The sequence below is a fragment of the Rhinoraja longicauda genome, chromosome 20 (genome assembly GCF_053455715.1).
Source record: "Rhinoraja longicauda isolate Sanriku21f chromosome 20, sRhiLon1.1, whole genome shotgun sequence".
NCBI classification, from domain to species: Eukaryota; Metazoa; Chordata; class Chondrichthyes; order Rajiformes; family Arhynchobatidae; genus Rhinoraja; species Rhinoraja longicauda.
Window position 1 is genome coordinate 33674233 of NC_135972.1, and position 17388 is coordinate 33691620.

The 17388-nt window shown below is 42.5% G+C and overlaps 1 protein-coding gene across 1 annotated transcript in view; it reads left to right on the forward strand.

Moving 5' to 3' along the window:
• The first annotated feature begins 1950 nt into the window (after nt 1–1950).
• The window catches only part of tbc1d30 (TBC1 domain family, member 30), a 76196-nt gene continuing 60758 nt past the window's right edge, over nt 1951–17388 (forward strand). Inside the window, exons 1-2 of the mRNA XM_078416643.1 lie at nt 1951–2492; nt 8408–8572. Coding sequence (XP_078272769.1) covers nt 1982–2492; nt 8408–8572 — 676 coding nt within the window. The 5' untranslated portion in view covers nt 1951–1981. The remainder of the gene's footprint in view (nt 2493–8407; nt 8573–17388) is intronic.

Here is a 17388-nt window from a genome sequence, read left to right on the forward strand (position 1 = left end):
TTGTCTATTGTCTTTGTTAGGAGCATAGGCGATTGTGTTTCCGAATGAACCCAGGCTAAGGCAGATCTTCCTACCAAAGGCGCACCTGCCTCGCCACGACGGATGGGATCTTGGTCAGCAATGATATGCACCGCCAATATTGGACGCCTTCTGGATTTTGTTAATCGGTGCAGATTCGTCTGGCGACGAATTCATTTCACCCGGGCGCAGGTCGTGGTCCCGGTAACATTGCTCGGTGTACCTCCAGTGGGCCAGTGGGCTTGGGGGTTGCCATGACTCACCTGCCACGAAGCCAAGGAGAACTCCAGTGGTAACGCACCGCTACATTCCTATGTGTTGGTCTGGCGCACCCCGAACGCCAGTGTCAGTTCGTGCCCCGAGACAAGGCGTACCAACCTCTCCTACCTACTGCCAAGGACAATCACCAGAGGGGTGGGTGGGGGTATGAATACCATGGACTAAACCCCGGGGTGGACATGTCATTCTTACCCCGTGCAGAAAATAAAGATTTTTTTAGATTTTTTTAGATTTAGAGATAAATCTCTAAGGAAGTGTTAACAGCCCTACTTTAGGAGGTTGTTTATATCTTGAGCGTTTACTGCTCATGCTCGTGGTAGTTTGGGGAATTGTCTCCAAACTTACAGACGTAATAGGATCCGATTTCCTGGTTTAAAGTCAAAACAACGCTGCGAGTTGCAACACAAGGAAGCGATAGCATCTGACTCTGTGCTTAAACGAAGCACACCATTGTCCATTTTCCTACAAGTCTCTGGTGCAAGGAAAGCGTATTTGTTGCTTTACAGCAGAGAGAGAAAATAAATACTGCCCAGAGTTGATACATGTTGCATTCCCCCAACGCAATGTTATGTGGAATATAGAGGGCTGTTTTATTACGCTCACACCAATTACCGGGGGTTTTATTACGCTAACACCAATTACTTGAAATAACTACAGATTCCCTTGAATAAAATTGAAAGACATCTGACAAATTTTCAATGAATCTTCAAAAACAGCCGGCTCTTTGTTGAAATCCCTTATCGTAAATATAATCTTAATTTGGTTTTCCAGTAAATTTATATATACACTGTATATTCTTCAATCCAAATGCCAAGCAGCGCAATCTCGAGGCTATGTGATTTATTTCATTTTATGATCTAATATCATTTGAATTGTATTAATCACGCATTGATTTTTTTGTTTACAAATACTCGTGTGCGTGTCGCACAGAAGATCGTTTGCAAGTGATTATTTATTAAAAAACTAGAGTAACTCAGCAGGTCAGGCAGCATCTCAGGAGAGGAGTAATGGGTGACGTTTCGGGTCGAGACCCTGAAGGTACATGGAAGATGCTCTACTATCCCTGAAGGGTCTCGACCCCGAAACGTCACCCATTCCTTCTCTCCTGAGATGCTGCCTGACCTGCTGAGTTACTCCAGGATGTTGTGAATAAATACTTTCGATTTGTACCAGCATCTGCAGTTATTTTCTTACATTAAAAACTAGAGGGTGTGATATATTTCGGGGGGGGGGGGGGGGGGGGGAAATGCGGACATTTTTCTCTCAATCGTCCAGAGAGATTATTTTGGAGCTGATGTGATATCTACCTGCACTTTTTCTGGTGCAGGTGAGTTCGTGGTGAATTTCTCGACGTGAAATTTACCTGCAGCGATATCATAGCTGGCGGAATGTGCCACGGGTGTCGTGTTGAGGGGGGGAATGTGGATGTGCATTGTCTCATCGATCACGGATCACCAGCTCGCAGTTCGTCTAACACAGTCGCCCTAAAACACAGTGTTCGTTCCCAGCTGGCAAACGCGCGGGTTTCGCCCGGGGGAGAGGCGTGGGGAGAGATAGACGTCCAAATGCTCAGTGTGCATCCCCAGTAGAGGATTGGAGAGGACCCGGAATTAGCTGCCGTCCCACCTGAAACCTGGCTCCTGGCCACCGCCTGGACAAGCTGCTGGGCCGGGAGCGCCGGAGAATGGCCGCGTCCAACCGCGTCCCACAGAGGGGACTCGTAGAGCTCGACATCTTCAACGGGAACTGCTTAGAAGGGGAGGGGGACTCCTTCGTCAACTCGGTTGGGAGCAACTCTGACGGGCTGCCCGGCTTCCAGGCGTGGACTCTGGGTTGCCCGGGAGTAATCCGAGGGGCCTCTCACCACATAGACATAGACAGCGTGGACATCCTCGGGTCGTCAGCGTTCGCCCCGGGTCAACACTGGGCGAGCGGGCTGGTCGCACACAGACCTCTCATTGAGCCACAAGCCGGGATAGCTTGCAGGCGGACGTCTTCCATCGTGGACAACCTGCTGACGGAACTTTATGACTCTTACACTTACAGCGGCAGGAGCATCGACAGCGTCGACAGCTCCACCGAAGCCTCCAGCTCCGACGTCTTTCTGGGGAGGAGTAATTCTGGGTCGGCATTCCTGCAGGAACTTCAGGAACAGTACAACACTAAACACCAGGTGCAATACCTGGCGCAAAAAGGTACGTCGCTTCATCTCTCCGGAGAGAGACACGAAAATGCTGGAGTAACTCAGCGGGACAGGCAGCATCTCTGGGGAGAAGGAATGGGTGGCATTTCGGGTCGAGACCCTTCTTCAGACTGAGACCAATTATCATTAAGTAACACTCTTGGTCTGAAGAAGCGTCTAGACACGAAAAGTCACCCATTCCTTCTCTCCAGAGATGCTGCTTGCCTGAGCCGCTGAGTTACTCCAGCATTTTGTATGTATAAGTCTTTCATATGAAGAAAGACTGGATAGACTCGGCTTGTACTCGCTGGAATTTAGAAGATTGAGGGGGGATCTTATAGAAACACAAAATTCTTAAGGGGTTGGACAGGCTAGATGCAGGAAGATTGTTCCCGATGTTGGGGAAGTCCAGAACAAGGGGTCACAGTTTAAGGATAAGGGGGAAGTCCTTTAGGACCGAGCTGAGAACGTTTTTTTTCACACAGAGAGTGGTGAATCTGTGGAATTCTCTGCCACAGAAGGTTGTTGAGGCCAGTTCATTGGCTATATTTAAGAGGGAGTTAGATGTGGCCCTTGTGGCTAAAGGGATCAGGGGGTATGGAGAGAGGCAGGTACGGGATACTGAGTTGGATGATCCGCCATGATCATATCCTGAGATGCTGCCTGACCTGCTGAGTTACTCCAGCATTTTGTGTCCACCTTCACGCTCAACACTGAGGTCGACTTGCTTTACTGGTTCTTACACGGTTCTGTGCACATGCGCCAATAATACAATTCTTCTGTGAATTGAATGCGATTTTCTCATAATCTCCATTGAACATCATGTCCTGTGCCTTCAATCTTGTTATCAAGTCTGTCCTCGTTGTTGGACAATAATCCCCCCCTCCCCACCCCACCATAGTTAGAGGAAGAAATCGACGTGTGGAAGAGGTGAGTGGGGTGGGCATTAGGAACAGGTTCCTTCTATCCAGAGATGCTGCCTGTCCCGCAAAGTTACGGCAGCATTTTGTGTCTATATCAGGAACAGTTACCATAGCATTGGACCGATGTAGCCTTAAGCCAACCAAACATCTATCACAGCAGTTGGAAGTTGTGTTTTAAGTTATGATCCCATTTCAAGCATCACCAATAATTCAAATTCTAAAATAAACTGCACATGCTGAAATCTGAAAACAAATCGAGAATGCTGGTAAAACTCATCAGGTCTGGCAGTGTCTGTGGAAAGAGATTGATGCAGTATTAATGCATTTTTTTAACACCCGGAGAAATTGTGGCATGAATCGTTAAATCACGAGCTCCCCTCCAGAGCTCACAGAAGTGTCATGAATTATAATGACAGGAAGGAGGCCATTCAGTCTATGCTAGCCCCCGCCAAGGCACACGCGATAGTCCCACTCCCCTCCTTATTTCCATGTACCATTGCAACTGGTTCTCTCTCAAGTGCCTAACAACTCCCATTTGATTCTTGTACTACTTACCTGGAGTAACAAAGCATCTATTAAGATGTGGTTTAAGCTCATTCAATCATGAAGAAAATGTGCAATCTCCACACAGATAGCACTCAAGGTCAACATCAAATCCCAATATCTGGAACTGTAAAATAGAAGGCTTTCTCAGTGTATATTGCTGTTTTCTAAAATAATATACTTTTATTCATAAAAAGCTGGAGTACTCAGTGGGTCAGACAGCATCCCTGGAGAAAAGGGATAGGTGACGTTTGAAGAAGGGTCTCGACCCGAAACATCACCTATTCCTTTACTCCAGAGATGTTTTCTGACCCACTGAGTTTCTCCAGCATTTTGTGTCTATCTTCGGTTTAAACCAGCACCTGAGGTTCCTTCCTACGCCGAATTTTATACATGACAGATTATGTTTGGCTGTTTTGTGTTCTCCTGAGTCCCCACGAATCTATTTCATAATTAACCTCGATCCACATCCCTGTACCGAACTAGTGACGGAGATAAAATCCTACCAGTGAAAGTTGCTATTGAACTTGTGAAAGTGGAAATGCACAAGGTGAAAATGCAACCCTTTTTCTTTCATCATTGCATCATCAGGTGGAAAGGGGATACTACAATGAAGAGAATAGCATGATGATTTGAAATAGGATTCTGATATTACTAGATATAACAGTGAAGAACACGGAGGCACAGCAGTAGAGTCGCTGCCTTACAGCTCCAGAGACCCAAGTTCGATCCTGACGATGGGTGCTGTCTGCATGGAGATTGTACATTCAACCTGTGAACCACATTGGTTTTCTCTGGGTGCCCCAGGTTCCTCCCTCATTCCAAAAATGTACAGGTTTATAAATTAATTGGCTTCTGTAAATTGTAAATTGTCCCTCGTGTGTAGGGTAGTGCTAGTATACAGGGTGATTGTTGGTCAGAGCGAATTCGAAGGGCCGAAGGGCCCGCCTCCACATTGTATCTCTCAATTCTAAAAAAAATATTGAAATGAGGCATTCACAGCATTTATGAACTTCCAAGATGGAGCCCAACCCAGGCGATTATTTGTGTGCCAGCCACAGAAGCAGATCTACAATCACATATTACAATTGCTCCAGATTTTTAAATCTCTATTCCTACAGCAATATTCCTTACCTTGTCATGTATCCATACATTCACAAGTTCACAAGTTATAGGAGTAGAATTAGGCCATTCGGCCCATCGAGTCTACTCCACCATTCAATCACGGCTGATCTCTGCCACCTAATACCATTTTCCCGCCTTCTCCCCGTAACCCTTGGCACCCGTTCTAATCAAGAATTTGTCTATCTCTGCCTTAAAAATATCCACATGGTCTCCACAGCCTTCTGTGGCAATGAGTTCCACAGATTAACTACCCTCTGACTAAAGAAGTACCTCCTTGCCTCCTTTTTAAATGAGCGCCCTTTAATTCTGAGACTATGACCTCTGGTCCTGGACTCTCCCACCAGTGGAAACATCCTTTCCACATCCACTCTATCTATGCCTTTCATTATTCTGTAAGTTTCAATGAGGTCCCCCCTCAACCTTCTAAACTCCAGTGAGTACAGGCCCAGTGGTGTCAAACGCTCATCATATGCTAACCTACTCATTCCTGGAATCATTCTTGTAAACCTCCTCTGGACCCTCTCCAGAGCCAGCACATCCTTCCTTAGAAATGGGGCCCATATTTGCTCACAGTACTCCAAATGTGGCCTGACCAGCACCTTATTGAGCCTCAGCATTACATCTCTGTTTTTGTATTCCAGTCCTCTTGATATAAATACTAGCATTGAATTTGCCTTCCTTACTACCAAATCGACTTTTTGGGAGTCCTGCACCAGCCGAGCCCTTTGCACCTCCGATTTCTGAATTCTCTCTCCATTTATAATCCACGCCTTTATTACCCAAACGCATGACTCCGCACTTTGCTATACTGAATTTCATTTGCCACTTCTCTGCCCATTCTCCTAACCTGTCCAAGTCCTTCTGTAGAGTCCTTGCTTTTAGCTACACTGCCTGCCCCTCCACTGCTCTTAGCATCATCTGCAAATTTGGCCACAAAGCCTTCAATCCCTTGTCCAAATCATTAATATACAACGTGAAGAGATGCAGCCCCAGCACCAACCCTTGCGGAACTCCACTAGTCACTGGCAGCCAACCTGAGAAAGCGCCTTTTACTGCAACTCTTTGCCTTCTGCCATCCAGCCAACTCGCTACCCATCTTCCCTTCAATACCATGGGTTCTCATCTTCCCTAGCAGCCTGACGTGGGGCACCTTATCGAAGGCCTTCTGAAAATCTATCATCTACAGTCTCCGCTCTGTCTGTCCTGCTATTAACTTCCTCAAAGAACTCCAGCACATTTGTCAGGCAAGATCTTCCCTTCACAAAACCAATCTGACCGGCGGGCCTATTTTATCGCGAACTTCCAAGTACTGTGTAAGCTCATCCTTTATAATTGACTCTAAAATCTTACCAACCACACCGGCCTATAGATTCCGCTCTTTTGCTTTTTTTTTAGATTTTAGATTTAGAGATACAGCGCGGAAACAGGCCCCTTCGGCCCACCGAGTCCGCGCCGCCCAGTGATCCCCGCACATTAACACTATCCTACACACACTAGGGACAATTTTTACATTTTACCCAGCCAATTAACCTACATACCTGTACGTCTTTGGAGTGTGGGAGGAAACCGAAGATCTCGGAGAAAACCCATGCAGGTCACGGGGAGAACGTACAAACTCCGTACAGACAGGATCGAACCTGAGTCTCCGGCGCTGCATTCGCTGTAAGGCAGCAACTCTAACCGCTGCGCCACCGAGCCGCCCTTTGCTCCCTTCTTGTATAGCGGGGTGATATTCGCAATTTTCCAATCCTCAGGAACCACTCCTAACTCTAGTGATTCTTGAAATATCACAACTAATGCCTCCACAATCTCCGAGGCCACCTCCTTCAGAACCCTGGGGTGCAGTCCATCCCATCGGGTGACTTATCCACTCTCAGACCTTTCAGTGTTCCAGCACCTTCTCCCTAGTAATCGCCACACCACTAACTTCCACCCCCTGACTCTCTAGGATTGCAGGCACACTACTGGTGTCTTCCACTGTGAAGCCTGATCCAAAAAGGTTATTCAACTCCTCTGTCATTCTTAATTTCCCGTTATCACTTCTCCTGCATCATTCTCCAGTGGCCAACGTCCACTCTTGCCTTTTTATATATCCGTAAAAACTCTTGCTATCCTCTTTTATATTGGCCCGTTTACATTCGTACTTCATCTTTTCTCTCCGTATTGTCCTTTTAGTCACCTTTTGTTGTTCTTTAAAAACATCCCAATCCTCTGGCTTCCCACTAATCCTTGCAATGTTGTATGCCTCCTCTTTTGCTTTTACATTGTCCTTGACCTCCCTTGTCAACCATGGTTGTCTTATTCTCCCCCTGGAATCTTTCTTCCTCTTTGGAATGAAATGCCCCTGCACCTTCCGAATTATCCACAGAAATTCCTGCCATTGCTGGTCTCCCGTCATTCCTACATTTCCAGCCAATCTTTGCCAGCTCCTCTCCCTTGCCTCGGTAGTCCCTTTGCTCAGCTGGAATACTGACACATGTGATTTCACCTTCTCCCTTTCAAATTGTAGGTTCAATCTTATCATATTGTGGTCACTACCTCCTAGTGGTTCCTTTACCTCAAGTTCTCTTCTTAAATCTGTTTCATTGCACAACACTAAATCTAGAATTGCCTTATCCCTGGTAGGCTACACTACAAGCTGCTCTAAGAAACTATCTCGGAGGCACTCTACAAATTCTCTCTCTTGGGGTCCAGTGCCAGTCTGATTCTCCCAGTCTACCTGCATATTGAAATCTCCCATGACCACCGTAGCATTGCCTTTCCTACACGTCGATTTTATTTCCTGATGCAACTTTATCCTATATCCCGGCTACTGTTTGGGGGCCTGTAAATAACTCCCATTAGAGTCTTTTTACCCTTGCAGTTTTTCAGCTCTACCCACAGGGACTCTGCATCTTCTGATCCTATGTCACCCTTTGCTAAGGACTGAATTTCATTGTGAACGGCTTGATTGCAATCATGTATTGTCTTTCCACTGGTAAGTTAGCACACAACAAAAGCTTTTCACTGTACCTCACTGTAGACAATAAACTAAACTGAAACAAAATTAGTGGAACCCAAAATTCCAAGTGTACACATTTTTATTACCAGAATTATTTATTATTCATGTGTAGGAAAGAACTGCAGATGCTGGTTTAAATCGAAGATAGACACAAAATGCTGGAGTAACTCAACGGGTCAGGCAGCATCTCTGGAGGGAAGGAATGGGTGACATTTCCGGTCGAGACCCTTCTTCAGACTCAGAATAATCTGTATCATTCCTCATTTTTCATGCTTAGCTGCACTCAAATATAGTGCCATGGCTGTTCCACATTACAATGTTCATTTCTATTAACAGATTTGGATGAACTGAAGCGAATTGTAGAGGAGCTGAGGTACAGAATTGCCGTGCAGTCTGCCAAATTGGTTCGTCAACTAAGGAGAAAGGATAACCTTTCACATAAACTACAGAAAAATAGTGATATAGTGACAGCATGTCTACAAGCAGTTTCACAGAAAAGGCGTAAGTATCGTTGAAATACAGAGCATTTTATTGCCTATTGTTTGTTATAATATTTGCATTTATAATGCAGTATCTTAAACATTGGAAATGGCACAATGTTCTGGGAGTGCTGTCGTTTGGTAGGTATGCAAATATATGGATTGTTTGATATTTGCTTTTCATTTAACCATTGCACTTAAGATAAGGATATTACATCAGTGGTATATGTTACGTTTTTTTGGAACAAGCTGGGTATTGGTGGAATAAATTGGCCAAAATGTTTTAAACACATATTCAAAGTAAGGAAAGGATCTTGTATGCCTTTCTATAATTTAGAAATCCAGTGACATTTACTTTAGACTTTAGGTAGAGCCTTTATCAAATGGGCCAGCAAATGAAGTGATGGTGCTTTGGTACCAGCACTTACTGCTTATGGCTGAAGGGGAAAATCGGCTGATTGATTATGAATTACGCTCCATCAAGCATTTTAACTGCGATAAATGGAGGTGTCACTAATGGAAAAAGTGGTTTGTTAGGTGCACCTTTGAACCATATTCTATGCCTTAGCTTCAAACAGCCTTAATACATGTGCATTCTGAATTCTCTTTAATTACAGGCCTTGCGATGTACTCCTTTCAAGACATTTTCATTTTGGATCCTCTCTTGTTACATTAACGTCCCTTAACCTCCCTTACATTAACGTCCTATGTACTTTTGAAAGCATGATGATTTATGGTACCAAATAGTCAGAAAAGATAAAAGGTCACTGTCAAACATGTGTACACAGCTCTGATGACGTCCTTCAGGCACAGAATTGCCCAAAAGCTTTAAAACCCTTCCCTTCCTCCTACACAAATATCTGGGTGTAAGTTGCATTTTGTTGGAAATTGGAAAACTTGGAATTGTGATCTGAATCAAACGTACAGTTCTTCTTTCATGTTAGATTTTCTGGATATCACTTCGATTAAATATCTTCCTGCACTTCAGTTACTTCAGGAAAATACCCATTAACTGGAATCCCACATTTGAATATTTCTACATGATAAATGCTATGGTTTCATTTTCCTTTTATTTGTGGAACATTTTGTTGCTCTCGTCTCCTCTCCTCCCCTCTCCCCTCCCCTCTACCCACTTTCCTTGTCCCCTCTCTCACCTCTATATATTGTATTTCCTTGCTCCCTACCCTAACCTCACTTCCCCTCTTTCCCCTTTCTTTGCACTCTTCCCCTCTTCTGTCCCTTTACTCACCCTTCATCCCCCTCTCTGCCCCTTCTTCCCCCTCTCCGCCCCTTCATCCCCCTCTCTGCCCCTTCTTCCCCCCCCCTCTGCCACTTCATCCCCCTCTCTGCCCCTTCTCCCCCCCCCTCTGCCCCTTCTTCCCCCTCTCCGCCCCTTCATCCCCCTCTCTGCCCCTTCTTCCCCCCCTCTGCCACTTCATCCCCCTCTCTGCCCCTTCTTCCCCCTCTCTCCCCTCCTATATTTTATTTATTTACTTCTCTGAAGCAGGTTGCTTCAATATGGTTCATTGGTGTCAACAGTCCTCTGGTGACTTTTGTATTTATCTACTGGGCAAAAACATCCAATCTGCTTCTTTGCAGTTAGAAGGGTATTTACATTTGCTTCCAATTAGAATATAACTTCTAGATGAAATAGAAGATCAGCAGGTGACTTGCTGACTGCTGTGCAGAACACCTTACCGTAACAAGCTAGAATCTCCTGGCATTTCTTCAGTGAGTAGCTCCCACCCTTCAACTGAGATTTGTTTCTGCTGGAACTGGACTACTGAGTCAAAGGAGGCCTCTAACTGAGTGAGATCTTGGTCACTCCTCTGGTCTGGTTACTCTTGGAAGTAGTTTCAGCACGTCTGCTTTGTAAATATTAGTCATAGCATCAAAGAGCATAGAAGTTAGCCACTGTTCATGCTGATCAACAAGCACCCACCTACATTAATCTTGTACTAATCCCATGTTATTCTCCGCACATTCCCTTCAATTTGCCGCCTAAACCTAATCCTACTGCTAACCTACAACCATGAGGCAATTTACAGTGGCCAATTAAAATAACACCCCACATATCTTTTGGGTGTGGGAGAAACTGGAACACCCAGAGGAAGGTTGCGGGCAGAATGTGCAGACTTCACTCCATTAGCACCAGAGGCAGGTTTGAACCAGGGCCGCTGGAGCCGTGAGGCAGCAGTGCTCTTAGCTGTGGCACTCTGCTGCCCACACTAATTGTTTGCCCAAAACATGAGCTAATGAGCCGACATCTTTGAACAAATGATTAGGAACATAATGTATGAAATAGCAGCAGGAGGAAACCATTCTGCTTTGGGCTATGATAGACAAACAATTCTTTCCTCAATAGTATTTGAAACGTCTCACTTTCATTAGTTTTACAAGTCAAACTTCTACCTTTTTATTCAGTGAATAATTTGACAAATTAATTCTCCCGCATAAATACTGAGGACATTGGAAAATTTGGAATTGTTATCTCAATCAAACATGTAGTTCTTCTTTCGTCTTAGATTTTCTGGATATCGGTTCAATTAAATATCTTCCTGCACTTCAGTTACTTCATGGAAATACCCGTAAATTCAGTATACCGTAAGCTGGCATCTTAACACATGCAACTGTGCATGACATCGAAGCAGTCTTGTGTTAGGAAATTGGAGCAAGCTGAAATAATACCAAATTGCCAATCAGTAATTGGGAATAGAAGATTTAATAACGATATACTCTTATTCGGAAGAAATTCAAATAGGGTTTTGAAAATGGTGCTGAAGAATTTATGGTTTAAATAAATATCAATTGTGTCATATTCATGTTTCATATTCATTATAATCAAAAAGGATCAGCTGCATCATGCTGGTTTCAAGATTTATAGTTATTAGAAATAATGATTCAAAATAATGCAAAATATACATCTCATGTTTTAGTTTGGGAAATATATTCAGTATTTCCTAAATTAACATTCAATTGTCTGTTTTGTTAACACGCAGCATGGCTGTGCTCTGTGATAAGGTAAATATAAAAGGTTTGTATAATATTTCTATGAAAAGCATGTTGGTTCAATTTGTTTAATATCATCTGTTAGTTGATCACTTTAGTCTTGGTAATGAATTTGTTTGTGCATGCATTAGTATACCGTTTATTAATTTTATGCACTATCATGCTGAGTAATGTGGATTTAGGAGTATTCAGGTACTCCTAAATATAAAAATAATTGTTTAGTGGATTATTTGTACATTGCATTATCCAAATGCCACTGAAATTATATGAAACTCGCCTCTAATCTTTTTAAACCGCTTCCTATTATGTCTTACATAAGAGATTTGAGTTCTTTGATTGCCTTTATACCTTCCTTCTGAAACATTAAATGCAATTTACTATTTTCTATTGCTGTGATTTTCTATAATAATGATAGGAAATGTAGGACTTTTGTTAACGTGTGCTAAGATAATTCACAGCCTGTTGCACATTTTGACACGATACATGGATCCTCCTGTTCAAACTATATAATGCGCAGTGCATAACTTATGCTTTGGAAACACAATGTTGTTTATTTAAAATATTTGTTGTATGACAACAAACACTAGCATGATGTAACAGCGGATTAAAAATACAGTATTGCAATATGTTTTTATCTCACAGATTCCAGTGTATATTTCTGTAGCAAAAAAGCACTCAGTTTTTCATTGTCTAAAAAATAGAGAGCCAGCTGGCATCAGAACCCTTTGATTTAAGTACTTGACCACAGTCAGCAGACTGGAATAAATGGAGCCAACATCATGAGATCCAGCAATGTCACCATTCGTTCTTGATGAGCATAAACCTTGTTACATTGACATGAAAGACTAATCCTTTGTGCATTTTCTTTCTACAAAAGTATTTTTTAACTGCTGTTATAATTTTCTCTGATCGAGTAGGTTAATTGTGTTCAAATAAACAATTACAATTATTGTGGCAGAAATTAATTACTAAGAACAGGCAAACAGCAGCAGCAGCACATGGGAGACTTTGGAGTGCAATTTCTAAAATGTGTGCACACCAATAAATGTCATTCAGTGACCAATTAATAATGTGTGACTATTAAGCTAAAGGTTCATATTTTCAGAGCATCAAGTGGTATCATGAATATTTTAAACATGTTTTAATAACGCATTGTGCTTAAAGCATGATTTTGGATGAAGTCTAATCTGATACAGGACTTAGCAAATGATTGTTGATCCTTGACTTACAATGATCATTGGCAGACTTTCTTCATACTCAGTACACTATCTATATACCAAAACTCTCGTTTGTTATCTTGTTTGTGACTGAACTTCAGCCAAAACGGTACACGATAGCACGACAATTGTAGGCCCACCTTACTCACCATTGTCACTTTAGTGATAATGCAAGTAGTTTTATTGAAATCGGTGTTATATTTTTTAAGTTATTCACATTTTTAAGTTTAAAAGGAGGAGAGGGGGAGGGGAGGAGGGAGGGTGGGTGGGAAGGGGGGAGTGGGGGAGAAGGGATAGGGGAGGGGGGGTTGAGGAGAGAGGGGGAGGACAGGGTGCTGCACCAATGCAGGAGAGGTTTGGGCCCAACGGGTCCACTTGGTCTAGTCTTAATTAATTTTCCTTGAATAGTTACAGGTACTCTTTGGTGAGAGGTTTGTAGCTGGTTATACTTGCAGATGCAAGCAGATTCTTCATAATATTACTATTGGAAGGTGATGGGATCAATAAAGAACTAGCATTGAGTAGGTGATAGGTTAGTCTTTGAAATCTCTCTATTTGGAAAATAGTGTCAATCCAAATACTGCTCCCATAAATGTTGTCACTTTCAATTCTATGTAAACCAAAATTCAAATTTACAGATGGGAACAATTGTGAAGGGTGAAATATATTTATTATTCCCAGCCACATTTCTGCAGTGTGATTGCCAAATATATAGTGTTAAATTCTTAGGCTAACATAAGATATTATTATGAATAGAATAGATGTGTTTATTTTCCACGGAAGCTAATCTCTTCCGATTAAAATGATAAAAGGACTGGCACTTGCTGCATCTGATTGCAGTAGGGGATAAAGGGCATTGATGGAACAATCAAACGTCATTTGAAGCAGTTACTTTGGGCTGGAGGGCTGAAAGTGTCCAGGAAGACTGCACCCTGTACAGATAAGAAAGAAGGTAGTTAGCAGAAGTAGTTCTGATCCGCAGAAAGACCAATAATACAAGATGATCTTCTCTACTTAGATTTTGTTTGCTTTACTGATAGCTAAGCCAACAATAGAGACGTGCGACAAAGATAGAATAAAATAGAGCAGAGATGTATCAGTATAGGAACATTATTTATACAGGAAATAAAACAAACGGGGAAAACTGTGATCAAATATTGGACAAGGTAACCATGGCATCGTCTACATGAAAACCATTTGCACATTTTGATCTGCAGCTGCACGGTGTGCAGTTAATGGATCAAAAATAAAAATCACATTGCCTCAATGGCGGGTGCATTTTAGCATTAAAATATATCTACGATCGGGACCGAGGTATAACCTTTAAATTTGCTAACTTCAAAGTCATAAACTGATAAAGATCTACTTTCAGATTAGTTCATGTTTTCTGACAGCATAGAAGGAGGGGATAACAAATTGCCGGAGGTGCTGGGCTTGGTGAGTCAGGCAGCATCTGTGCAGGGAAATGGACAGTCCATGTTTCAGGTTGAGATCTTTCATCTCGACTGAAAGGATAGAGGGGCGATAGGCAGTACATAGAGAGATAGGTGGATACAGGTGAGGAGGGATTAGTTGGTAGATGGAGACACGTATGGGAGGAAATAGGGGAGGTAGTGACAGAGGCTAGGAGTTGATAAGGAGAGACCACAAAGGACATGTACGGAGTATGTGCGTTCTCCACATGATGGTGTGGGTTTTCTCCGGGCGCTCTGGTTTCCTCCCACACTCCAAAGACGTACAGATTTGCTGGTTAATTGACACGCTAAAGATTGTAAATTGTCTCTCGTGTGTAGGATATTGCTAGTGTATGGGGTGATCGCTGGTCGGCACGGACTTGGTGGGCTGAAGGGCCTGTTTCTGCACTGTATCTCTAAACTAAACTAAATTATGGAAACTGATAAGAAAGGAAGAGGGAAATGATACGGGAGGGGTGGTGGATTGATGGGAATGATGGGGGAGGAGATAGGAGACCCAGTGGGAGGAGTGTGTGGTTAATGGGCAGATGGATAAATGGAGGAGGAGAATGATAGGTGGTAGACTGTAAGGAAAGCAGTGGGAATTTCTCTTTCCACAGATGCTGCCTGACCTACTTGGTTTTACCACTAATTTCCATTTTCTGTTTTTTTTCAAATCCTACTCCAGTAATTCATGCCAGCCAGGCAGGTCCCACCATGAATAACACATTACACATGTCTAATAGCTTAAGGTAATAATAATTCAACAATGCGCCTCTGACACACTAAATATACCCATTCAGTATCTCTAAAGCACCCTGGACTGCTAGAAAATTAAATAAAGAATTAATAATTAACTAAGAAGTAAACAATTAGCTCTTTCAGGATAGAGGCACATGTCCCAAAAGAGCGTAGGGAAAAAAACCTGCAGATGCTGGTTTAAATCGAAGGTAGACACAAAATGCTGGAGTAACTCAGCGGGTCAGACAACATATCATATCATATCATATCATATCATATATATACAGCCGGAAACAGGCCTTTTCGGCCCACCAAGTCCGTGCCGCCCAGCGATCCCCGTACATTAACACTATCCTACACCCACTAGGGACAATTTTTACATTTACCCGGCCAATTAACCTACATACCTGTACGTCTTTGGAGTGTGGGAGGAAACCGAAGATCTCGGAGAAAACCCACGCAGGTCACGGGGAGAACGTACAAACTCCTTACAGTGCAGCACCTGTAGTCAGGATCGAACCTGAGTCTCGTAATTTTGTCCATACTAAAGGAGGTGTCAGACCATAAGTTGCTGGAAAATTGGTGTTGTACCTGTACTAGTCTTTAATATCATAGAGTGGCTTGCTGGATGGTTTCGGAAGGGAGTTAGGAGGTGACGATATGGTGTGGGTATTTCTAGATCAGACTTGGAAATGGACAGCAAAGTTCCTCCCCTCAAGGACTTTAGTGAACTAGAATGGTTTTCCATAATCCAGTATTTTGTAGCCAACAGTAATAAGGTGAGCGTTTGAGTTACATGATATTATTTGAATGTAAGTTCTCCAATTACTGGTGAGGAATTTGGATTAAAATCTGTTGTTTTTGAGGATATGGATATAATCTTTGAGAGAATGTTGAAGAATGCAATAGATATATTTTAGTCTGTGATTGGAAGTGTACAATTTGTACATTTTTTGTAGCTGATAACTATTGACTTTCACTTCAAGCTTTAATATGGACAGCTTTTAATTGAGTAAGCTTTTTATATAAAGATAAATGTAAGCAGACAATATGCCAAAGCAGACAATATGCCAATTTGCAGTATGTCAAATTGAACTAACAGGAATTAATTTACATTGTCTTGATGTTAGTTAGTATTTTCAGAAATTTTAAATGACTAGTTGTAGCTATGAAAGTGAAGGTTTTCCAACAAAATGAGTGCCTGCTGATTTTTATTGATGGTTTCCAAGAAATGTCAAATGATTTAGCCACATAATTGGTTGCCATGTCTACAATTGAAAAATTGATACATTTTGACCTGAAATTTGAACATTTCTATAATATATGCTGTTTTTTTAGATCATATTTCAAATGACATTCAGGATTTACTGTAATATTGGTTTCATTAGTAGAGCCCATGATTCACTGTGATGGACAGTCTGCATTGTTGCAAATGTGAATTGTTTTAAAATAATTAAATTTTATATAAGTATTGATACACAACTTCCATGATTGTTTGTGCTAAATTGATTTGTTGAATACTAGATTTAGATTTTTTTTTAGATTTAGAGATGTTAACTTAGCACAATGTTCAAAACAAACATTGGAACATGATGTTGAGGAAGTTTATGTGTCTGTAGTAAAACATGACGTTGATCTGTTTGTTGACTTGGGATTGATCACATCATTTTGAGCAGTGAAGGTAAGGTGGGAGAACAGAGATGAACAGATACCAGCCTAGAAATTGTCTGGCAGATTAATTTCTGCTTATACTGTGCAATAGAATTAGAAGACCGTCACTAAACATTATTTGTAGGAAAGACCTGCAGATGCTGGTATAAATCGAAGGTAGACACAAAATGTTGGAGTAACTCAGTGGGACAGGCAGCATCTCTGGAGAGAAGGAATGGGTGACCTTTCGGGTCGAGACCCTTCTTCAGACTGAACATCATTGCCTACTTACTGCTTTGTTCACAGAATTGTTTCTGGGCCCACTGTGTCTGATACATTGATGCACGGAGGTGTCCAGCCTTGCAGAGTGACGGTAGCGCAGTGGTAGAGTTGCTGCCTCACAGCGAATGCAGCACCGGAGACCCAGGTTCGATCCCAACTACAGGTGCTGTTTGTACGTTCTCACCGTGACCTGCGTGAGTTTTCTCCGAGATCTTTGGTTTCCTCCCACACTCCAAAGACGTACAGGTTTGTAGGTTAATTGTCTTGGTAAATGTAAAAATTGTCCCTAGTGGGTATAGGATCGTGTTAATATGTGGGCATCGCTGGTCGGCACGGACCTGGTGGGCCGAAAGGGCCTGTTTCCACGCTGTATCTCTAAAAAAAACTATTAGAAATCAATGCAGGAAATGTACGCAGAAGCAAAATAAAAAGAGCTGCTGGATGAACTCAGAAGGTCAGGCTGCGCCTACGGATGCAAAGAGATG